General features: G+C 40.6%; 1 protein-coding gene across 2 annotated transcripts; it reads right to left on the bottom strand.

The window, feature by feature from the left end:
- Positions 1 to 6,086: 6,086 nt before the first annotated feature.
- Positions 6,087 to 25,644, bottom strand: RPL39L (ribosomal protein L39 like). 2 transcript variants are annotated; one of them, XM_015132438.3, is made up of 3 exons: positions 25,261 to 25,644; positions 13,027 to 13,090; positions 6,087 to 6,533 (listed from the first exon to the last, which is right to left on the bottom strand). In XM_015132438.3, the coding sequence occupies exons 1-2, from the start codon at positions 25,642 to 25,644 to the stop codon at positions 13,037 to 13,039; spliced, it is 438 nt and encodes a 145-aa protein (XP_014987924.2). In that variant the 3' UTR covers positions 6,087 to 6,533; positions 13,027 to 13,036. The 2 variants fall into 2 exon arrangements, with proteins under 2 accessions (XP_014987924.2, XP_014987925.1); XM_015132439.3 differs by having other exon boundaries at positions 25,261 to 25,507.
- Positions 25,645 to 25,990: the final 346 nt, after the last annotated feature.

Below are 25,990 nucleotides of genomic sequence, written 5' to 3'. Positions count from 1 at the left end.
ACGGGTCAGGAAGAAAATGATTGACAGGGAAGACAGTCCAAAGCAACACTGGTATAACTGGAGTACATGAAGAAGAAATAGAAAACAATGTAACTATCATTTAAAACTATAATTGAACTGTTGAACTGGATGACAGGGTGAGACCCTGTCCCTAAAAAACAAAAACAGAACTGTAAAAGAAGAAGAAAACTTTCCAGGAGTAAATACGGGTTTAACTTTAAAAATGCCCAAACTTTTCCCCATTTTTTATTCCCACCAGCAATGTATGAGAATTTCAGTTGCTTTGCACCCTTGACAGCACTTGGTATTGTCAACTGTATTCTTTTGCTTTTTTTTTTGTTTTTTAATGTTTATCCATTTTTATAGGTCAATGGTAGTGTTTTACTGTAGCTTTGTTTTGTATATCCTAATAATGATGTTAATTGAATATCACTATGAACATCTTTTAATGTGCTTTTTTGCCAACTACAGATCATCTATGATGAAGTGTCTGTTCAAATTCTTTGCCTGTTTTATAAATTGTGTTGTTTTCTTATTATTGAGCTTTGATAGTTTTTTATAATCTGGATATAAGGCTCTTATTTGATATATGTAGCATACAGAGATATCTAGAGAGAGCAAATATTCCGTTTCTGATGTTACTTTTCATTCTCTTAATGTCTTAAAGAGAAATGATTTTAAATTTAATAAAGTCCAACTTATCAAGTTTTTAATTTTATGAATTGTGTTTTTCTTGTCATGCTTAAGACACCTCTGCCTCACCCAAATTTAGGAAGATTTCTCTTATGCTGTCTTCTAGAAGCTTTATACCATTAGATTTAGGTCTATGATCCCATTAGAGTTTATTTTTGTATATGGTACAAGATATGGATCAAGGTGTTTTTTTTTTAACATGTAGATGTGCATCATTTATTGTAAAGACTATCCTTTGTCCACTGAATTGCCTTTGCACCTTTGTCAAAAGTTAATTGATCCTCTATGTATGAATCTATTTTTAAATTTCCTGTCTTGTTTCTTCATTCTACTTGTCTGTCTTATTTCACCGAGCCTACATTAGCTCAATTACTGTAGCTTTACCATAAGTGTTAGAATGAGTTAGGGCCCAGTGTGGTGGCTCATGTCTGTGAATTCTAGCATTTTGGGAGTCCAAGGCAGAAGGATCACTTGAGCCCAGGAGTTTGATATCTGCCTGGGCAACATAGGGAGACCTCATCGCTACAAAAAATTTTAAAAATTAAAAAAATTAAAATCAGTTAGTATGAACCCTCCACGTTTGTGGCTTTTTTCAAAATTATTTCGGGTATTCTACATCCTTTGCATTTCCTTATAAATTTTAGAATCAACTTATTTCTACAGGAAAGCCTATTATGTTTCTGATTGGAATTGTGTTAAATCTATAGGTCAATTTGAAGAAAAATGACATTTTACCACTATTGAGTTCTCCAATCTACGAATACAGTATATCTTTCCAATTATTTAAGAGTTTGCTTTCAGCAGTGTTTTGCAGTTTTTAGCATACAATCCTTTCCATATTTTTGTTAGATTTATTAAGTATTTTGTTTTTTTGATGTAGTGTAAATGGTACTATGGTAGTATTTTAAATTTTTTAATTTCCAAACATTTATTTTTATAATACTGAAATTAAATTGTGTTTTGAATATTGGCCATATATATAGTGACTTGCTAACCTCACCTATTAGTTCTAGGATCTATTTTTATAGAAGATTTGGGATTTTTGTATGTAGACAATAATTTCATTAATGCATAGAAACAAGTACTGGAAGGAAACGTGAGGCAAATTCATTTAAAAAATGGGTATAGAGAAAGGATTTCTAATTTTGACTCAAAATCTAGGTATAATAAAAACAATCTGGTAAATTTGGTTGCATAAAAAACCTTTTGTGTGGAAAAATACCATAAACAAAGTAAAAATACAACTGAGAAATTTGAAGAAAAAATTTGCAACATACATCATAAAGGGCTAATATTCCTAATATGTAAAGAACTCTTAAAAATGGAGAGAAAAAAGTTCAAAACATGAAAATGGGTTTAAAACCTGAACAGACCACACATACACACGATATAAAAACGGCCCTTTCACATATGAAAAGGTGTTCAACCTCACTCAAATGAATGCAAATTAAGATTCTACTGAGATGGGGAAAATTAGATAGTGTGACACCATTCTGATGAAAGGCTGTGAGAAGACAGCTGTGAGGGGTTTTCACCACTCTGCTCTCCAGTTCATCCTTCTACACAGGTTTCAGCGATGATCAAGGAAGATACACGAGGAGAGGAGAGTGCCCGTGCTGTTTGGTGCAGACTTAGAAAGGATATTGGGAACAAAGCACTGGGGTGTTCCGGAGATGGTATCTGAGTTCCAAAGAGTGGATCTAACACATTTTTAAAAATTTTTCTAATTCCACAGGTTATTGGGGAAGAGGTGATGTTTGGTTATGTAAATTAAGCTCTTTAGTGGTAATTTGTGAGATTTTAGTGCACCCATCACCCAAGCAGTATACACTGCACCCAGTTTGTAGTCTTTTATTCCTCACCCACTTCCCACCCTTTCCCCCTGAGTCCCAAAGTTTATTGTGTCATTCTTATGCCTTTGCATCCTCATAGCTTAGCTCTCACTTACGAGTGAGAACATACAATATTTGGTTTTCCATTTCTGAGTTACTTCACTTAGAATAATAGTCTCCAATCTCATCCAGGTTTCTGTGAATTGCATTAATTAATTCCTTTTTATGGCTGAGTAGTATGCCATCATATATATATATATGTCACAGTTTCTTCATCTACTCATTGATTGATGGGCATTTGGGTTGGTTCCACATTTTTGCAATTGTGAATTGTGCTGCTATAAACATGTGTGTGCAAGTATCTTTTTCGTATAATGACTTCTTTTCCTCTGGGCAGATACCCAGCAGTAGGATTGCTGGATCAAATGTAGACCTATACTGAACACGCCCATTTACATCATCCTACAATTTCAGGTATATTTTCTCATATGATATGTGGCAAACAAAAGACATCTGTATCTTTTGATATGTGCTCTCTGTTAAGGTTGGTGCTGGTGGTTGAGAGTGACCTAAATTTTATGGGTCCCATCAAATGGAGCAAAAATCCTCTATAATTGACCTCAGATTTCATTAGGTCACAGACGGCCTATGCTCAGAACATAATCTATTAGACTCAGAAAACTACCTACTGTCTTGGATCTTTATGACAAATTATTAAAATGTTTCAATCATCAATGCTAGCATGGAGTCACAGCCCTTGGTGCAGCCTAAAGACAGATGAGCGCAGACCCCTACTTAGAAACAGACCATACCAAGGTAGAGAGGGTCAGCCAACCCAGCCAGCTCAACTCAGCTCAGAGTCAGACCTCTGACACTCTAAAGCAGCATTTTATGAAAACCTTGTTTTATTGCCTCACATTTTATGAAGCTTTTTTCAATCTCATTCAAGGCCTGTAACTCAGTAAGGAAGTCGGCTCTCTGATATATTCAGGTGAAATACAATAATTAAGGCCCAGAGAGGTCTTTACCAGTTGTCCAACATCATAAAACTGTTGGGAAGAGCCATAACTTCAAGCTACCCGAATCTTAGTCCTTTGCTTTTTGTTTCTGAACTTATTGTGGCAGAATTCTTCCCAGAAGCAGGATCACTCCCACAAGCTGAGATTCCATTATTTCAAAATTGAGTCAGAAATCTTAAGATTATGGAAGTAAAGCCTTGTTCAATTAACTAGATGCAAGACAAAGAAACCAAGCTGGGTGTGGTGGCTCATGCCTGAAATTCCAACACTTTGAGAGGCCAAGGTGGAAGGACTGCTTGAGGCTAGAAGTTGGAGACCAGCCTGGGCAACATAGAGAGGCCCTGTCTCTACAAAAAGTAAAAAATTAGCTGGGCATGGTGGTGCACACCTGTTATCCTAGCTACTCAGGAGGATGAGGAGGGAGGATCATTTGAGCCCAGAAGTTCAAGGCTGCAGTGAGCTAGGATGACACCACTGCACTCCAACCTGGGCGACAGAGCAAGACTCTTATCCCAAAAAAAAAGAATAGAAACCAATACTCGATTTTACATATGGGTTCCTCCTTCCTCTTCCATCATAGCTTTCCCAGTATGATGCCTTTAATTTTCTTAACCCTACTACAACCACCTCATGATGCACAGACCAGATTTTTCCTCCGCTGTTCCACCACTGGGACACATTGTCTTAGGTCTATACAACGTTGATCTAATCCCTGAAGATGAAGGGCTCACTTAAAAAAATTATCTATGTACTTAAAATGTATCTATGTCTGAGGCCTTTGTACAGTCATCCCTTGTTATCTGCCAGGGACTGGTTCTAGGACTTCCACCGATACTAAAATCACAGGTGCTCAAGTCCTTTAGATGAAATGGCCATAGTTATTTGCATATAATCTATTCACTTCTTCTGTATATTTAAAATCATTTCTAGATTACTTATAAGACCTAATAAAATGTAAATAGTATATAAATCATTGTTATACTATATTTTCATGTGTATTTTTTATTATTATAATTTTTGGACATTTTTAATCTGTGGTAGGTTGAATTTGCAGATATGGGACCATGAATATGGAGAATTGAGTGTTCTCCATTTTTTTATAAGCATAAAATTACACTCATTCCTAGACCTTCACCTCCTATACACTTCTGTGCTCAGGGCAGCTACAGATTTATGAGGTAGAGCCTCCCATTCAATTTTGAGAATAGGGAATTCACTCCTGATATCAGAGGGAGAGATGAAGCTGACCTACATGACACCTTAGCACAAAGAAAAATGCATCCTTCCCTATGGGCAGATGTAGCTTTGCACAACGGTGTGGCTTGGCAAGTGGACTTTTAGCAGAGTTGTAGTCCTGATTAACTCCCTTAGCCAGCCATCTTCGTCTAACAGCCAAACTGCATGATCATACAAGGTAGCCCTGAGACTGAGATCCATGAAGATTATTTCCTTAAGATTTTTTTTAGTAACTGACAAGGCAAGTATTCACAGTCACGTCATAGTTTGTATTACATATTTGCAAGATTTAACATCTGCTCCCAGTTTAATGAGTTCCATGAAAGTAGGGACTCCGTCTTTACTCACTCCATATGCCAGTGCCCACTATAGTCCCTGGCACACAATAAGCACTCATTACTCATTCAATTCTCTTAATAACTGTGGCTGCAATACTTTGGGAAGAGCAAAAAGATTACCTCATAACTCTTAGTTCATAATTCTTAGACATGACCACTGTCCAGAAGTTTATGGCAAACACAAGAACCCACATGTAGAGAAGAGTGAAGAAGACAGGCAGAGACTGCTAGCTAGAAATGTTACAAATTCTAGACCGTGGCCTACCACTGCTTCTGGATCATGTCCTATTGAATAGAGTAGCCATATAAATGACAAAATCTGTGACTGCCCCTTAACTGATCGCTGATATTCACACTTTATCAATGGCCTCCTCTTCCATCCAATACCATTCTTGTCTCTTTCTCCAATCCATTTTCTGTAACACAGCCAGTGTGAAAACTAACCTGATTGAAGTATGGTTTCAGTTCAAAACCTTTCAATCGTTGCTTACTGCTTAGGAGAAAAAGGTACAATGTTCTTATGACTTTTAAAGCCCTTTGTGATTTGGCCTTTACTTAGCTCTGCAAACTCACCTAGAGTCATTCCCTCTGCTTTCTATGCTCTAGCCATCTCCTTTCTATGCTCCTTTCACTTCCCTAAATACATAATGCTCATTGCTGCTCGAGGCCTTCAAACACTGTTTCCTCTGCCTAAAGTACTTGTTCTCCTCATGACAATCTTCACTTGCTTGACTCGTGCCTTCTATAGGTCTTAACTTGTATTGAGTTCTGAACACATACTGAAGGCATAAAGTGGGTCTCCCCACTTGCCCAGGAACTCTGCCTCCTCTGTGTCTTATTTTCCTCTGTAGTCCTGATCTCATTTTGTTCCACTGTATACATCTGTATGATCTGAGTAGCATCTATCCCTCTCACCACAGGCTGAAGGTCTATTTGGCTTAGCATTTATCCTCAGCATTACCCAGGGGTTTGACATATAGCACAGATCCTGATGTTTATTGAATAAATGAAGGGACAGTTTCTAGACAGAGACATTTTTGAAACAAAAGCTTTCACATATTTATTACTGAATCCACCCTACTAGCACAGAACATATAGAAAAAGAGAAAAATATATTCCCAGTAAAACATGTACAACTATCCAGAGAGTGGTGACATTTTCAGCTTGATATCGTAAGGTGATCGTGACCTTGATAGAGCATAAATATGTGTGCCATCTCAAGTGCGACTCCTTATAGACCCAGCTTGGTTCTTCTCCAGTGTCTCCTTTTGGAGTTGTACCTGATTTTATTACCAGGTTTCATCTGAATCCACTGGGGGATGGGACGATTTTGCTTTTGTTTCTTGGCCAGGAATCGCTTAATGGTGAAAGTCTTGTGAGAAGACATGGTGAGAAACAGAGTCAACCACACACCACTATGGCAGAGAAAGAGAGAGAGAGACGGAGACATTATTAACATAGAATAGGATAGGGTAACATGAAGAAATAACAAGACAAGAAAGAGGATCTTTGGTGTCACAGTGAGTGCTCACTGCCACTCAGGATCCCACAGGCAGCTCAGGAACAGCTCAGGAGCCAGCAGCAGTCTGAGGAGTCTGATGGCTGTTCTGGTGGATCAGCAGCAAAGGCAGGAGTCCCTTTGTTCCCCCTGTTCCTGACTTGATGCTACTCATTTCTCAGCAGCATACTTCTGCTTCTCTTGTTAAATGTCCATCAAGAGGAATGTTTTTCAACTTTTAAAAAAGTTACAAACAGGTAATACCAGTTCATTACAGAAAAATTAAAGCAACAGAACACTAAAAAAACTATTATCCCATCTAGCTAGAAAAAGCTCCAATATTAACAACTTAATATTATAAGAGCCTTCCAGTTAAGACAGATGTATATGCAGAATATTGTCTTTCTATAAACTGAGATATCGGAGATATTATTTTGAAACTACAACTTATCTAACTAATATGTGACCCTTTTTTGGCAACTCTTTCTCAATAACCCTTTACATTTGGAGGTCTTAAATCTTTTCCGGTGTTCTAGTATGGCAAATAGTACAGAATAGGAAAATATGGTTGAAAATAGAAATCTATAAAACAAGTAATTCATCCCCACAACACTTAAAACATGAATGTATACATTTAAAACATGCGATTCACTGTAAAACTACCTCATGGTACTTTCATGTTATTACTATTTTAAAAGCCATTGGCTGTGCATACTAATATTTTTATCTAATTATCAAAATTGACCACATTGCCATCTACTGAATTGCATGCTACCACTCCCTTTAAAGATCTTGGGCCCTCCATAATTAAGGAATATGAACCTGGGGCACAGAGACACAAGGAGTTATTTTTAATGATTCCAGTGCAAAATAATGTCTATATCCAGATTGTGAGAGTAATTAAATGACGGCAGTAAAGTCCTACTGCAAACAGTGTTGGAGATATACAAACTGTATGAATCTGTCATGATAAAGGCAGTTTTTGCTAACCCTAAGATAATGGGGATAGTGGTAGCGTGCAAAAAGTATGACTGGTTTCTGACTGTCTGAGTTCACACATAGTGTCTAACTCAGTCTTTTCAGATGTGGCCCAAGTTATTATCTTGACTTCTTTCTTATGGCTCACTGTTGTGAGATGTCTATTCTATGTCTAGCATCTCCCCGAACATACAGGCAGGAAGAAGAGAAAGAAAGAAAGAAAGGCAAAAGACTACACACTGTGAGGCTACTGGCTTTTAAGGAGCTTTACTACGTATCTCTCTCAATACCTTTGATTACACCTTGTTGGCAAGAACCGTGTTCCACTGCCATCCTTATCAGTAATGAAGGATGGGCACTATAGTTTTTTAGCTGAGTACATGGTGCCCCCAACCCCATACAAATCAGGTTCTGCTAAAGAAAAAGGAAGAAGAATGAATAGCAGAGTAGATAACTAGCAGTCTTTCCTATAACAATTTGGGAAAAGATAATTTAGGATACTTCTGTGAATTTCAGCTCTCAAAATAATCAAAAGAAAATAGAGGGAAATTTAAAAAAGAGAAAAAGGAAGTTCTCAATAGAAATACTTATTAGTCTAGGTATTGAAAAATGGGGTGGAAAAAAAAGCCCAAAGTGATGGGCAACCCATAAATATCATGGTAAGGAAATACTAGAAGAAATAAGAGTGCTAATTGTACTGTCTGCCCTTCAACCATAATATCCAAACTTCAGACACTTCTGAGACAACTGCCCTAGTGGAGAGGCCAATGTCCCCAGATTTGTACACCTTCCCACTGGGAACTTCCAGGAGCAGGAGACTTTATGTGCAAGGAACAGATAAGTAGGTAAGTAAGTTGGGGTATAGGGTGGGGTGTGGTTGAGATACAAATGTTTCATGAAATATAAAACACTGGAAACTAAGCCATAAGTATCCTTGTAGAGTCTACAGGTTAAGAGAATAACAAATAGGCCTGAAAATGACAAATGGGTGATAAAGATAGGGAAGGCACACTACTATTTCTGTCCAATCCTTTTATTTTCTTCCCGTACATTAGCAGCAAAGAACCTTTAGCTACCAATCACAGTTCTTCCTAAATTTACCACATGCTGACTTTAGCTAGCTATCTAGCAGACCCTGTTCTACCCTTTGTATATGAATTCCCGCTACACAATCTCTATCAGTGACTACTTGGCTCTAACCACTTCAGAAAAAAAGCTTTCAAGAATGCAGGGAAAGAACTGGACTGGGTTGCCAACAAACCCAGGGTCTAACATCCTCTCCCTTGGGAACCCTGGTTGTACTGGTTAGGGTTCTTGAAGCCAATCTTGTGTGAAAGTCTTCTCTAAGAAAAATTTACTGTAGTAAGATAAAGAACTACAGTAGGACAAAGAGTTTACTGCACTATTCCAAGTACTAGTTTCCAGTGAACAGGATGATGGGGTGCTCACCTTTGGAGACACTTTGGGCTAGGAGCTCTGACCAGGTATTTCCTAACAGTTCAATGCCAGTGACATACAGCTCTTAGCTAGAACTAACTCTCATGGAAACTTTTAAAAAGAAACTCAAAGAGATATCTGATCTGCATTGGAGACAGTGAAAGAACTGAAAGAACTGGTTATAATACCAACTGAAATAAGCTTATAGCCAGTAAGTCAGTAGTCCTCATTCTAGTACAATAGTAATGGTTATGAAGGCAGTTTTACCTTAAAAGGAATGATTACACTTATTGCCCTACACATCTCGGGTGATTCAGAGGACCTGCAGGAGTTAAATTTTCTCAAGAAAATACTGAATCACATACCTCTGGCTATATGCCAAGTTATATAATTAGTCTAGAGGCTACAAATACAGTGTGATATAGATCCCAAGTACTGGAGATACGCACTTCATTCTAGAAAACTGAGAGATGGGGAATCATGGTACCAAGTTAAAAACTGGGCAAATTCTAGAACCTGGATAGCCTATGCAAAGGCGAAGTTTATTAAGTGATCATAAATGGAAGGCCTGCTGCAGTTGAAAGAAAGCACATGTGGAGATGGAGGCTCATGAGATTTATCAAATCTCTATCAGATGCAATCATACTCGGCCATTTAACTGGAGCTGCCAGGAAGATGATCTATCCCTAAACCCCAAGACATACATTTCCTGACCCTTGCTGTCCTAAGCATAATCTTCAGCCATATCTAGATGATTCTGAGAGTTCACGGGAATAGGCACTAGTGCTTGTAACATCAGGGTGCTCATAAGGGTCCCATTCTTTAACATCTACATTGAATATCAAAAATTGGACTCCGGATTTTGGCAAAAAGTATAGGCCCACTCCTCATTCTTCTACTTACTGGATATAGGGGTCATGGGCACACCAATGGCTGCCTGAGGAATACAGTAGTGGCAGCTATTTGGGCATAACTAGACAACTAGGGCCATTAAATGGTTCCTCAAAATTCTTATTAGGCTCAGAAACAGAATTTGTTATGTAATTTCCAAAGTTCAGTTGACTGGGCAACCTCAGCAATCAGTGATACAGCTATTATATATGACCAGCTATGCAAAAGTAATACCAAAGAAATGGTAGCCATAATAAATGTGGTCTAAAATCACATGTCTTTAGATCATATTCTAGCTAGGAAGAGAGGAGGAGCATGTGCTACTATGTAAGGAAAATACCTATATCCCAGACAACAAAACACATGGGATGCAATAAGATATATCTATAAGGAAGTGGTTAAACTGAGTGGACTTCATGGTGGTCCTGGCTCTCCACATCTTTTCATAAAGTAGGATTTTATAATAAGAAATGGAAATTTATATTAAGAAATTTTATACTTGTGAGAGCAATATTTTGATTTTTAAGAGATAAGTTGTGTGAAAGTAATAATGGTGGTGTCATATCGGTTTAAAGGTCAATATGTTGTTTTAAACATAAGTTATCAACTAAGGGTTGGATGGAGGTTGGCCATAACTTGCCTTGTAACTTAAGAAGTGCCATGGCTAGAAAGCCTCTGTGTGATGTGAAAAGCACCCTCTGTTATTTGTAGCTCGGAAATGGGAGTTCCTGCATCTTGTGGCTTTCTGAATCGCTGCACCCAGACCGAGACGCACCTGCTGCCTGTTGACCACTTCCTCTTCCTTACCCAGCCCTAATCACTGTCTTTGTGCACGTGGTTACAGTGAGATACTAGATCCCCCATTCGACCACCTGCTGCCTGTTGATCAACTCCTCTTCCTTGCGCTCCTGTTTTCCTTCCTCACTATATAAACCCCTAACTTTGCTTGGAGCAAGGAGATGGATTTGAGGTTTGGCTCTGTTCTCTCTGGTTGACATCAACTGTAAAATAATAAAGCCTTCCCTGGCAACACTTGCTTCTTTTCGTGCGGCAAGCAATGGGACCTAGACTGAGACCCTAGTGTTTGATATCAGTATCATGAATCGTGAAGTGGATATTGTACTAGGCACACCTCTGCATTTTGTGAGGCTTTCTGAAGTTGTGGGAAGCACTTCTGGAACCCACTGTGTAAATATCAGAGCACTCTGGAGTGGTTAAAGGTTATATCAGTATTTAAGGTCATAAGGTTAAAGGTCATAAAATATTTTTAAATATGGAACTCTGGGAATCTTTTAACAAAAAAGGGTTTTTGTATCCAAACCATCTTGTGTGTCCCATGTCTGATTAAAGTTGTAGACTAACAAAAAGAACTTTTTGTTCCCAAAAATATAAACATCTATTGCTTTTTTTTTTTTTTTTTGAGACGGAGTTTCACTCTTGTTGCCCAGGCTGGAGTGCAATGGCGCCGTCTTGGCTCACTGCGACTTCCGCCTCCCGGGTTCAAGCAATTCTCCTGCCTCACACACCCAAGTAGCTGGGATTACAGGCTTGAGCCACCATGCCCAGCCCATCTATTGCTTTTTAATGTTTTGAAAAACCACAGTACTTTGAAAAATACTGTGCCCTATTAATTTATTTTCCATTTCTAGTAACGGTGGCCTAGGTTATTTAGGTCAGTCCGACAGCTGAAAACAAAACAACTAGAAAACTGGGTAAAATATATTTCAAATAATCTTTTAAAAAGCCTCAAAGAGATTACAAAATAGTAAGGAATTATCAGGCCAGGAGTAAAGAGAAGCAAAGAATCAAGAGAAGTAAACAAGCCTGAAGCCACTTTTTCACTGAAAGCACTGCTAATCCCAGAACATTAGGACCTCCATTTTGACAGCCTTTCAGGGTACAGAGGAGATTGAAAACAAAACCCTGGGTTCATAAAAGTTAGGGAGTCTGTCAGGAGACCTTCTCCTACAACAATCTGGGATCCAAAATTTCAGAGTGAAGGTGAACAAGAATTGTAATAATCTGAATGTGATGAGACTCCTCTGAGTTGTCCAGGAAATATCAAACTTTGAACAGGTGGGCCCAAACTTGTAGTACCTGCAGGTACCCAACAAAAGCAAATACGTGTGATCTTTGGGGCAAAGTAGCTTAATTGTAGGCCAGACAATTATTTCCACAAAATGACATTTCAAGTGCAATGATTAGCAGAGGGTCAAACATATCCAGCATATAAGAAAATTGGAATCAATGATTAAAACAGACAATAGAAAGAGATCATTAGAAACTCTAGGTAGGACCCAACATCTGTGTTTTAAAAGGCCATTCAGGTCATTCTGATACATGTTAAAGTTTGAGAATCATTGCTTTATATTTTATCATATAAATATGCATCCCATAAAAAATACATAAATGTAATAGATCAGAGAATGAACCCAAGAATTTGCATTTCTAACAGATTCCCAGATGAAGCTGATGCCAGACCAAACTTTGGGAACCACTGGTATGAAAAAAGGAATTTTAGTATACAGGTAAATATAGTGGTCACCTGTGGGGAGGAGAAGGGCTGTTACTTAGAAGCAATATGCATATATTTCCTAGAATGCTGGTAATTTTCTACTTCTTAGCCTGGGTAGTAATTATACAGGTGTCATTGTTAAACTACACATTTACACTTTAGTGCCTATTTTAATGTATAATGAGATAACTGGTTTCCCTTTCCCATTCAATCACGTAGTTCAAATGTCATGGCGTAAATCCTGTCTACCATCATCCTGCCACCTTGATTTATAATCAGTGCCTAAAGTATAAAATGTAAAAGTTTGTCAAGTTCCAAGACATAACTCCTTTCACTTTAGTTTGAAATGTAATTAGTTCACAAAATTAAATAGTTTTGAAAATTAAGACGAGAAAAGTTTAAGTTTCTGAAAACCATATTTAAAGCATTGCTTAAAATTCAGATATACTATCTACAGCCTTCATCCCTAATTTAGAAGTATCTACAAAACTAAAAATAAACTATCTTAAATTTTTAACAACGTGTCCACTTTTGAAAACTACACTTTAATTTTTTTCACAAGTTGAAAAAAAGAGGAAGAAAATCCTACCTTTTTCAAGTCAGAATTTCCTACTCCAAAGAGGCAAAGATGCTTGCTTCTCTCCAAATAAAATCTGAAAAGAAAATATCCAGTGTGTAAGAGCAACAGCAAGATCTTACTATTTTCAGTTAAACCTTACCTGTGGGTGAAAGTAGTGTTCATCAATTGGCCTGAAATTTGTGAAAACCTTAAGAGAAAATATAGGAAGTCTTTTTGCAGAAAGAGAGGCAATGACAAAAAAAAATTGAAATATATAATATTAAACTGAGCAGTGCAGCCTGTGCTTGCTTTTGAATTCCCACTCACAAACCCTCGAACAACATTAATAAAATCTGGGATGTGTACACCTGTTTCTTGTGTTTATGAAAAATAGGCTCTTTTTGGGAATTAGATTCTTCCAAAAACTTCAAAAAACAGTAATATTTGCCATTTTTTGATTCATGGTATCAACATAGTTATTATACAAGCCCTCCTCACCTTTCGTTTGTGAGGAAACCATTATAACAGCTTTTTTATATACATTTCTTTCTCTCTTTTTGAGACAGGGTCTCATTCTGTTGTCCATGCTGGAGCACAGTAGCATGATCCTAGCTCACTGCAGCTTCAAATGCCTGGCCTTGAGCCATCCTCCCGCCTCAGTCTCCTGAGTAGCTGGGACTACAGGCATGTGCCAGCATGCCTGGCCTATAACAGTTATTATAGTTACTGATTCTGGCAGCTAGTCAGTAGCTGCCTATGCCTGGTGATGTACTAGACAGGTATTTGAACAACCAAATAGTTCCCACAGCAAGGTCTGTGTGTAACGCCTCCCTGTGGCAAGCTACTGGCTGAGGCTATGACAAAAAAATATGCAGCTGGGTTTTGTTATGCCTGTAAACATCACAACACATCTGAAGTCCAGATACGTCTCCCCATTTATGTGGTAACACCTGGCCGGACCCTATTATACCTGTTGCTTTGCTCAGCCCCATTATACCTCTTGCTTGCAGAGAGCTGTATGCACACATCCCTTACAACGTCCTCTCCTTCCACTGTTGCAAAATGACTCTATGTTATGATGCCTAATCATTATCATATCAACTGCAGGCAATGTGGCAAGACAGTGATGATATGATGATAGCTTAGCAAGGATTGTTCATGGATACTGAATGTTAGATCCAGATGGTCAGACAAGTGAAAGGCAGTTTTTGCAACCATGTGAGTTAATACGCTGCAATTTCAAGATAATATACTTGAGGATAAAAGATGTTTGATAAGCTCGCTTCCTGAGCAGGTAAAACAGTGGGTTTTAGCAGCCTAAATACATCTCCTGGGAGGATTTGGGGAGACATGAAAAACCACACACACTGAACACTGCCAATCCAATGTCCTCTGTGTCCTTTACTCAAAATGTAACCTTCACCAAGCCTCAAACCCAGTGTTCTCCGGGATACGTCTATTTGGAAAGTAATAATCTTTTTTTTTTTTTTTTTAAACAAAAGAATAACCATGGCCTCAGAATAGAGTTGATCTTAGGACAGCAGTGCTCCTCCTCCTCCTCATTGACAACAATACCTTAAACATGTAATTCGTTCTACAAAAGGACATCCTCACTCAATTATTTTGAGTAGAAAATTCTAAATTATCAAGACTTAGCTAAGCTTGTTACATTAAATGGTTGTTTACCTTGTCTTAAGGATAAAATGTGTTACAGTAAAGCACAAAGTATGGAGTATCTTTTCATTAATGTCTACAAATCGTACTGGATTATCAACACTCTCTACCTTTTGGACTATAAAGTTAACCTTAAGAAACCAACCTACAAAATTTCTGCATTGTATCTTTTAACACAATCTGAGTTTTCCTCCTTACTCCCAGGTCACCACTATACCCTCCCACCCCCCAGCTTTTTTTTTTTTCTTTTTTTTTTTTTTGTGCCTCTGTGAGAATATCAGACTCACACATATATAAGTGCCACTTAATAAGAGCTATATTGTATCATCTAGGTTACCCAGTAAGTATAGAGAGGATATTAGTGATTTCCCTTGGGCTAGGCTAAAATACTTCATCTCCTACATATATTTTGTTGTAATAATCAGTTGACTTGAAAATCAATCATCCTACTCCACCCTCGCCAAATGCTTTGAATATTCTTGTTGACTGTCCTGTCTTTCCTATGTATTCTCTTACAAGAACCAGTCTCAGGGTTTGTGAGATATTCTACTCATTTGTGAATCTACTTTGATTCACATGAGTTGATCACATCCATGATGTCATCTTCAAAGCAAAGTTCTTTCTACTTTCCATTCATTGGTTTTATTCTCTGATGTATTAAACCACAATTACTTTTGCACCAACCTAATAGTTTGGATATTTGTCCCCGCCCAATTCTCATGCTGAATTGCAATCACCAGTGCTGAAGGTGGGGCCTGGTGGGAGGTGTCTGGGTTGTGGGAATGGATCCTTCGTGGCTTGGCGCTGCCGTCGTGACAGTGAGTTCTTGTGAGTCTGGTAATTTAAGTGTGTGGTACTTCCATTTCCCCAACTCTTTCTCTCACTCTTGCTTTTGCCATGTGACATGGCTGCTCCCATTTCACCTTCTGCCATAAGTAAAAGCTCCCTGAGGCCTCCTCAGAAGCAGAGCAGATGCTAGTGCTATGCTTCCTAGACAGTCTGTAGAACCACAAGCCAATTAAACCTCTTTTTATAAATTACCAAGTCTCAGGTATTTCCTTATAGCAATCTAAGAATGACCTAACACATTCTCAATCATTTGATAAAAATTTTCATCCTAAATTTCTTCTGTATGGCAAGTAGTTTCTGAGCAATCTTTAATTTTGAAACTGAAAGTACTCAAGTATTTTATATGCAGAGGTAGGGCTGTTCTTGCAAGTTTTTTTCTTTTTTCTTTTTTTTTTTTTTAGCACTTCCACTGTTACTGAGTCATCTGCGTCACATGACATTTCTATCAAATGGGCACAACTGTCTGTATATTTCATGCTGTTTGTTGACTTATGAGCCCAGGGCATCACTGTACCACTTGCTAACTTATTTTCCTTAGCAAGTTCTCTTTCAGCTTTCTGTACCTCCTTGGTTGGCACATGGCCTAAAATCAAAGTGGTATTTAAAAGGCTTTTTTTCACATATACAACTCTCACTTTCTCTACATCATCCTGCAAGTTGAAATATTTTCTGTCTTCTGTATTTGCGACCACTGTCACAGTGGTTAAAAAGAACTCTGGAGAGCCGGGCACAGTGGCTCATGCCTGTAATCCCAGAATTTCGGGAGGCTGAGGCGGGCGGATCACCTGGTCTTGAGTTCAAGACCAGCCTGACCAACATGGTAAAACCCCATCACTACTAAAAATACAAGAATTAGCCAGGCGTGGTGGCAGGTGCCTGTAATCCCAGCTACTTGGGAGGCTGAGGCAGGAGAATTGCTTGAACCCAGGAGGCGGAGGTTGCAGTGAGCCAGGATCACGCCACTGCACTCTAGCCTGGGAGACAGAGTGAGACTCCTTCTCATTAAGGAAAAAAAAAAAAAAAAAAAGAACTGTGGAAACAAACTGCACAGGCTCAAGTCTCACTGCCACCACTTGCTATTAGTGTGACCTTGAAAACATTTCTTAGCCCTGTTGTTCCTTATTTTTCTAATCTGTAATATGTGGATAATAACATTCAACACCATAGGGTTGTTATGAAGCTTATATAGGTAGAGATTTAGTGTAGCAATGAGTATAAAACATTTAGGACAATGCTTGGCACATAAAAAACATAATACAGGTCTTAGCTGTTATTTTTATATCTACAGCTGTATAAAGCCTACAGTTGTTGAAATTATAAATGTTCCCAGTTTTAAGATTTCTGTGTTGATTCTATTGTACTAATGTCACTATCTTGACTATTTAATAGGAAGATATCACATACACAGACCATAAGATCCTCAAGAGGTTATATTTTGCTTGGATACTCAAGGATGCTCAAAAGAGTAATTGAGTACATGATAAAGCTTTCGTCATCACACCAGATACAGAGCATTTCCTGGAGGCTGCCTACCACATAACCATTAGTGATGATTGTAGGAGTCAGAAATACTCCTGGTTCTCACAATATCTGAAATAAAAAACACAATACCAGAGGTACTGCCCACGGCAACATAAACCAAATATGCCCCCAGGCAGCTGATAGCAAGATTATACATGCATGTGTACACACATGGGCTTATTCACCCAGAAATGGTCAATATTAATATTCGAAGATTACTGCTACACTCAGCCATTTTCCTTTGATGAGAGAGAATACAGATTTTTATTTTGAAAAAAATTTTGCTCAAAAATCTAGCAAAAGATTTTTGATGCTCAGTTGCTGGGGGTAAAGTGTAAGTCTGGTGCTGGTTGAATGCTGACTACAGGTATAGAAGGAATAGGTGTGGACCCAGCTCTTCAACGAGCGTTCATTTAGGCAATCAGATAAATCTGATGCTGACAGACAAAAGAATGGCAGATGCTGAAATGATTTTGCTTATTCTCTATTTTAGGGAAGATTTCACAAGAACCCCCCTGCTTTAGTAAGAAACAGATGTTTCCCCCGTATGGTTTCTCACTATCTCAAGTGCCACTTTTGTCCATATTCAACGTGCATAAATATTTCAGTAATTTGTCTTCTGCCCAGGATGTAGAAACCTAGAAAGAGCATCGCTCCTATGCCAACAACCAGAAAACTACGAAATAATTTTTCCTGAAACTCAGAGGACTGAGGTTAGGAAGATCAACTGGACTTCCCCCATATTAGAACTAAAAGTCATATCCTGGGAAATTCCTCAGATTCAGGCAAACTGGAACAACTGGTCACCCTACCTAAGGTCACAGACCAATAAAGTAGCTTGAAATCCAAGGAAAGACTGGCCTGGCAAAGGAGCAAAGGGACATGAGCACTGACGAAGAGACATCAAGTACCTCACACGCTGGTAAGAATTCAGCTAAAATTGTTAATGAATTGCTAAAGGTCAAGTGTGGACTAGCATGAGAGCATAAAACCCCTGTTAACTCTGATGGTAGTTTATTTTGCTGTGCAGAAGCTCTTTAGTTTAATTAGATCCCATTTGTCAATTTTGGCTTTACAGGTAACCTACAGAATGGGAGAAAATTTTTGCAATCTACTCATCTGACAAAGGGCTAATATCCAGAACCTACAAAGAACTCAGACAAATTTACAAGGAAAAAACAAACAACTCCATCAAAAAGTGGGCAAAAGATATGAACAGACACTTCTCAAAAGAAGATATTTATGCAGCCAACAGACACATGAAAAAATGCTCATCATCACTAGCCATCAGAGAAATGCAAATCAAAATCACAATGAGATACCATCTCACACCAGTTAGAATGGTGATCATTAAAGTCAGGAAACAACAGGTGCTGGAGAGGATGTGGAGAAATAGGAACACTTTTACACTGTTGGTGGGACTGTAAATAGTTCAACCATTGTGGAAGACAGTGTGGCGATTCCTCAAGGATCTAGAACTAGAAATACCATTTGACCCAGCCATCCCATTACTGGGTATACACCCAAAGGATTATAAATCATGCTGCTATAAAGACACATGCACACGTATGTTTATTGCGGCACTATTCACAATAGCAAAGACTTGGAACCAACCCAAATGTCCACCAATGACAGACTGGATTAAGAAAATGTGGCACATATACACCATGGAATACTATGCAGCCATAAAAAAGGATGAGTTCATGTCCTTTGTAGGGACATGGATGCAGCTGGAAACCATCATTCTGAGCAAACAATCACAAGAACAGAAAACCAAACACCACATGTTCTCACTTATAGGTGGGAATTGAACAATGAGAACACTTGGACACAGGAAGGGGAACATTACTGGCGCCTGTTGTGGGGTAGCGGGAGTGGGGAGGGATAGCATTAGGAGATATACCTAATGTAAATGATGAGTTAATGGGTGCAGCACACCAACATGGCACATGTACACATATGTAACAAATCTGCACGTTGTGCACATGTACCCTAGAACATAAAGTATAATAATTAAAACAAACAAACAAACAAACAAAACCAAACCCTGGAAGCCTCAGACATAAAGACAGTTTGCTTCCACTTTCAGTCTCTCTTCCATCATCTCTACTGGGTACTGATGAAAAAGACTTGGCACAAGGCAGGAGACTAGAGAGAGCCTCCCTTGGTGATGCAGATCTGTTAGGGGAATGATATGGTTTGGCTCTGTGTCCCCACCCAAATCTCATCTCAAATTGTAATCCTCACCTGTCGAGGGAGGGACCTGGTGGGAGGTGATTGGATCATGTGGGCAGTTTCCCCAACGCTGTTCTTGTGATAGTGAGGAGGATCTCATGAGATCTGATGGTTTAAAAGTGGCACTTTCCCCTTCACTCTCTCTCTTTCCTGCCACCACCTAAGATGTGCTTTGCTTCCCCTTTGCCTTCTGCCAGATTGTTAAGTTTCCTGAGGCCTCCCCAGCCATGTGGAACTGTGAGTCAATTAAACCTATTTCCTTTATAAATTACCCAATCTCTGGTAGTTCTTTATAGCAGTGTGAAATCAGACTGATACAGGGAAGTAAGCTCTTACTGTGGAAAAGGCAAAAATTCTGCCCAGACCATTCCTTACCCAAGACTGAGGTTGGACCAGGATGACCAATAGTCTTCTGGCCTCCTCTACCAAGATAGCAAGCACCAAGTAACAAGCAGGGTGAAAGGCAAAAGCATGGAGAGAGACTCCTGTGTGGTACAGGCTCAATGTGAAGGCTGGAAGCTAAGAATGAAATAGGATATTGAGAAAATCCCTCTAGCACGCTACCCTAAGCATAAGGTAATAGAGGAAATCGAACCTGCTGGTGTACTGAAGATGGACCAATAAAACCCAAACCCGGCTTAACTACTGAGTAGACTGATTCAAGACCCCACATTACTGACCTAGCAGAAAAAGCATGCTTATTTTGGGGCACAGATTATCTCAACCCCCCACTGTCCTACACAAGATGCTCGACATTTGATAAAATATTATGAGCATGAAAAAGAAAAAAAACAATTCATTGTGAAGAGGGAAAGTAATCAACAGAACCACACTCACAGATAACCTAAGTGTTAGAACTAAGAGAGAGGGAACTTAAAATAAATTTGATTAATATATTAATCATATATATTGAAGGTTCTAGTGGAAAAAAATAGACAGGAACATGAATGACCAGAGGGGAATTTCAGCAGATAAAAATTTGTATACATTAAATGAAAATGCTTGAAACAGAAAACATGGTAACAGAGATAAAGTAGTTTAAAGCAGTGGTGTACAACCAGGGGCAATTCTGCCTTTCAGGAGACATTTGGCAATGTCTGGAGATGTTTTCGGCTGTCACCACTGGAGGAGTGCTGCTACCTCTAGTGGGTGGAGGCCAGGGATGCTGCCGAACATCCTACAATGCACAGGTGAGTTCCATATGACAAAGAATTATCCAGCTCAAAATGTCAGTATTGCCCAAACTACTTTAGCCTGACTGATTAAAAAAAAAAAGAGAGAGAAGACACAAATTACCAACATCTGCAATGATAAAGGGGATAATGCTACAGGTCTCAGGACATTAAACAGATAGAATAATATCACAAATTATTGTATGCCCATAAAGTCAACTTAGTCATCAAAGTCTTGTAAGGAAATGGACAAATTTCTTATGAGATGGGTACTACCAAAGCTCATGTAAGTGCATAACCTAAGTAGTTCTATGTCTATTAAAGATGTTGAATTGTGTAGTTAAAAATCTTGTAACAAAACTACAGGCCCAAGTGGCTTCACTACCAAAGCCAGAGATCAGGACAAGACCAAGCCTTTCTCAGTGCCAGGAGGAATGCTTAAGCTTCAACTTCCAGTTCCCACCTCTGTCACACTTCCAGGGATTCCCACATATTTTGCATTCTGTGGTGTACACACCTCAATCCTATCTCAGAGTGCTGACCCGATCATGGTTGATCATGGTTGAAAGGTGCTGTTGCAGATCTGATTGACCTTTGCATGTTGGGTGAAAGAGAAGCCTCAGAAAGGCAGTAATTTGAGCCAGTGGTAGACATTCTTTCCCAACTCAACTTGCCAAGGCTTTTTCGCTTAAACCTTTCTTAATTTCTTAAGAAATTACATGGCTGTATGATGATAGATCCTCCCACCCTGATGGGGCAATCTCATTTCAGTCACCTGCAGGTGTCTACTGGGGTGGAGATCCAGCTTCTAAGGCTTTGTCAAATACTGTGGCTCCTGAGGCAAAGCAGTTCAGAAGCATAGCTGAGACTGAGCCTCATGATGAGATGGTAATATGGTTTGGCTGTGTCCTCACCCAAATCTCATCTTGAATTGTAACTCCCACAATTCCCATGTGTCATAGGAGGAACCCGGTGGGAGGTAATTGAATCATGAGGGCGGGTCTTTCCTGTGCTGTTCTTGTGATGGATAAGTCTCCTGAGCTCTGATGGCTTTAAAAATGGGAGTCTCCCTGCACAAGTTGTTTGCCCTTCTGTCACCCACGTAAGATGTTGCTCCTCCTTGCCTTCTGCCATGATTGTGAGGCCTCCCCAGCCATGTGGAACCGTAAGCCCAATGAACCTCTTTATTTTGTAAATTGCCCAGTCTAGGGTATGTCTTTATCAGCGGCGTGGAAGACTAATACAGATGGGTAAGCAGTGAATAGGCAAAACACACTCGTGGTGAGGTAGCTCACAAACAGAGCCTTATCTTTCCAGAGGAAGACATAAACCACGTGTGTGGATCCATTTTGTGTTGCTGTAAAGGAATACCTGAGGCTGGGCAATTCATAACGAATTTTATTTGGCTTACAGTTTTGCAGGCGGTGCAAGCATGGCACCAGCATCTGCTAGGCTTCTGATGCTTTAACTCTTGGCAGAAGGCAGAGGAGGAGCAGGCATGTTGCATGGCGAGAGAGGGAGCAAGAGAGAGATGCCAGGTTCTTTTGAACAACCAGCACTCATGTGAACTAACAGCAAGAACTCTTTTCCTATTATTTTTCATGGAACTAGAGGCTCTAGGAGGACTGGGTTAGGACCTCATCCAGTACATACTGATGTAGAGCTAACATCTTCCTGCATCACACTGCTTTTGAGAGCCATTCAAAACACTAAAGAAAGGTTAAGATACGGGAGTCCACCCATTTTATATTCCATAACTAATGGAGACTGCTCAAGTGAAAGTTTAAATTTAGAGATCATTTTCTGTCCCTATCTATGCTTCAGACTAGAGCTTCGGCAATTTCTTCACTAAAGCTAAGTGGAGTGACTGACAAAAAGAAGTAAGGCCAAGGATGCTGCAATGCCAAAGTTTGTAACAATATAATTTGGAGTGAAAGTTGGTGACGTGACCACCCTCCTTGATGACGTCTTTCTTCCTTTCTCTATAATTTCTTTACAGTTTACTTATGCAAAACGAGACAAACAGCCAAAACAGTAGAGATAGGTCTGCCAACAACTGAATTGGTCTAATGCAACAGCTGGGGAAGTTTGAGCCTTTCTCTTAAAAGTGACTATAATTCTGCAGTCCTAGACCATCTGTAGTTAGGCTGTGGTTCTTTAACTGCCAAGGCCTTTGAGTTAAGCTAGGTTAGTAAGGTTGTTTGATATGGATCACATAGAATAAGAGTAGGTAGTGGTATTTTCTGGGAAATAATAAGGGTCAATGTGAGTTTTTTTTGGGGGGGCGGGAAAGCAGTTTTTCTGAACATTATAAGAAGTTTCCAATATCTTAAAACTTTCATAATAGTGTTTTCCCAAAGAAATATTATGTGAGTCCCATATACTTACAATTTAAAATTTTCTAGGAGTCATGTTTAAAAATAAATAGGGACAGGTGAAATTAATTTGAATATATTTTATTTAATCTGACTTATTTAAAGTATCATTTAAGCATGTAATTAATATAAAGATGGATAAAATATTTTAAATTAAAAATGAGACTTTAGGCTGGGTGCAGTGGCTCACACCTGTAATCCTAACATTTTGGGAGGCGGGAGGATTGCTTCAGCTCAGGAGTTTGAGACCAGCCCGAGTGTGTTTCTCATAGTGAGACCTCATCTCTACACAAAAACTAAAAACTAGCTGGGCATGGTGGTGCATGCCTGTGATCAGGAGGCTGAGGCAAGAGGATGCTTGAGCCCAGGAGGTCGAGGTTGTAATGAGTCATGATTAAGTCAATGCACTCCAGCTTGGGCAACAGAACAACACTCTTTCTAAAAAAAAAAAAAAAAAAAAAAAAAAAAAAGGGTCAGGCCCAGTGGCTCACACCTGTAATCCCAGCGTTTTGGGAGGCCAAGGCAGGTGGATCACCTGAGGTCAGGAGTTCGAGACCAGCCTGGCCAACATGGTGAAACCCCATCTCTACTAAAAATACAAAATAATTAGCCAGCGTGGTGGCACATGCCTGTAGTCCCAGCTACTTGGGAGGCTGAGGCAGGAGGATCACTTGAACCCAGGAGGCAGAGGTTGCAGTGAGCCGAGGTTGGGCCACTGCACTCCAGTCTGGGCAACGGAGTAAGACTCTGTCTCCAAAAAAGAAAAAGAAAAATTGGCTGGGTGTGGTGGCTCATGCCTGCAATCCCAGCACTTTGGGAGGCTGAGGCAGGCGGATCACCTGAGGTCAGGAATTCGAGACCAGCCTGGCCAACCACGGCCAACATGGTGAAACCCCGTCTTTACTAAAAATACAAAAATTAGCCCGGTGTGGAGGTGGGCACCTGTAATCCCAGCTACTCGGGAGGCTGAGACGGGAGAATCACTTGAACCTGGGAGGCAGAGGTGGCAGTGAGCCAAGATTGCATCACTGCACTCCAGCGACAGAGGGATACTCTGTCTCAAAAAAAAAAAAAAAAAAGGAAAACAAAAGAATTTAAAAGCTGGTATGCGTTTTACGTTTGTAGCACATCTTTTTTCAGACCAGCCACATTTCAAGTGCTGAACAGCTACATGTGGTTCAGTGAGTTTTGGTATTGGACGGCTCAGCTTTACAACCTCTCAGGTTTTCTCTAAGCAGTCTCTCAGGTTCCGAAATTGAGAAGGGGTGGAGGGTGGGCATTGGATCACAAAGGCTTTATGATTCCAACAACTCCTAGCTAGTTAACAGAATCATGCCACCTGTCTCTTGATGTCCTAGTGACTACTGACACGTCTACAGAAGAATCTCTTTTAACTGTATTTTTATAGTTGTATGGCAGCCTTTGAGAAAATGAGAATTAAGGCCAGGCCCAGTGCAAAATGAAAATGTGTGTGGGGGGCAGGGAGGGGAGACGGGTGCTGGTTTAAAAATTAAGAATTTCAAGATGGCCATAGCAGAGCACGAAAATAAGTACAGGGCCCTTCTAAGCCCCATGTGACTGCACGGGTCGGACCCCTTTGAAGCTGGTGGTGGTCAGGGTTTACGTCTCTGGATGAATCCAGATGTGTAAAAGGCAAGGAAATGGCGACATTCCTTGGGCTATCTTCGAGAAACTGGGGACCTTAGAGGAGACTCCAAAATCTTACCTACTGGAATTAATGGAGGGAGAGAAAGTGTGTGCGGCTGTGAGAACGCCTTAGAAAGGGGCAGTGAGCAGATGAGGCAGGTAGGTAAGACACCTGGTTTTGCCGATTAAACCACGGATCAATCAGTGCCACGCACATTCTGGGTAATTCTAGGGACACCAGTTGGACAACACTGACATCGGAAAAGGTGGCAGGCCGGAACATGGATCCCTTTAAGGCTACTTTATTGTCGGTTTCCCCTTCTCCAAGCTAGAAACAGGCGGTGCCTGAGTGGCCTGTAGAAGCCAGTACTGTAGGCCAGGCGCGGTGGCTCACGCCTGTAATCCCAGCACTTTGGGAGGCCGAGGTGGGCGGATCACCCTGAGGTCGGGAGTTCAAGACCAGTCTAACCAATATGGCGAAACCCGTCTTTACTAAAAATACAAAATTCGCCGGGTGTGGTGACGCGCGCCTGTAACCCCAGCTACTCGGGAGGCTGAGGCGGGAGAATCGCTTGAATCCCGGAGGCGGAAGTTGCAGTGAGCCGAGATCACACCACTGCACTCCAGTCTGGGCGAAAGAGGGAGACGCTGTCTCAAAAAAACAACAAAAAAGCTACTACTGTTGGAGTCGGCTTGAGCTGTGGCATTGTTTCCAGCCCGTGACCCTCACGCCGCCCTGTTCGCTGGGCGGACCGGGCCCAGGCGGCCGGTGAGGACGGACTTTTACTTACCGGCGCCTTGGCCACTGCTTCTTTCCCGCTCTCGGACGCGAATGCCGAACTGCACGGGCCTGGGGCGCGGGCGGAAAAGGCGGGTCCAACTCGAACCCGGTCCGTCGTCCTGACGCCCCCTAGCGGCAGCCACCTCGTCGCAGGGGCCTTGGTGTCTCTGAGTCTCCGAGACGCCTCTCCCCTAACTGGCGTTCGCAAGCCGTTGTCTCGCTGGGCGCAATTCAACCGCCGCGCGCGGACACTAGGAGGGCGGTTTCCCTGGTGACAGGCCCCGCCCTGGCCCCGCCCCGGCCCGGGCGGTCCCGCCCCTCTGAGCTGTGGCCCGGGGGCCGTGGGTCCGACTCCGGCGTGTGATGTCACCAAGTTGGCTTTGGGGTCCCCCATTCTTCCTTAGTTCTCTATTTTACCTCAGCTCGTTGTGTAGCTGCTGCCTGGCCACGGCACTTAGCACACAGCGTGACTTAATACTGGATAAACGAGGAAAGGATTCGTACGCCCTGGCGGGGCCAGAGGCTGACTGCTTGGGTTCCCGCGGGCACACGAGCCAGGAACCGCCTAGGCCTCCAGGGGGCGCTCTCCCTCCCATCGCGCCACCGCCAGGCCATTGGAGACCAGGAGGACCACTCAGCTCCATCCCTGCCTCTCATCTGGTAATGTCTCACTCATCTCCCTGCCTGGAATCAATATTACCACTCCCATAACACAGATTTTTAAAATGCAACTAAATTTT

This window comes from Macaca mulatta, chromosome 2 (assembly GCF_049350105.2).
Source record: "Macaca mulatta isolate MMU2019108-1 chromosome 2, T2T-MMU8v2.0, whole genome shotgun sequence".
Taxonomy (NCBI): domain Eukaryota; kingdom Metazoa; phylum Chordata; class Mammalia; order Primates; family Cercopithecidae; genus Macaca; species Macaca mulatta.
Note: the sequence above shows the minus strand (reverse complement) of the source record. Positions and strands in the feature narration are given on the sequence as shown.

Excerpts from the sequence above, each read along its gene's own strand:
- RPL39L (XM_015132438.3), bottom strand. The coding sequence starts at position 25,644 with ATGGGGGACCCCAAAGCCAACTTGGTGACATCACACGCCGGAGTCGGA. Across the intron at positions 13,091-25,260 it reads AAGCAGTGGCCAAGGCGCCG|ATTTTATTTGGAGAGAAGCA; the intron begins GTAAGTAAAAGT and ends TTTTCTTTTCAG.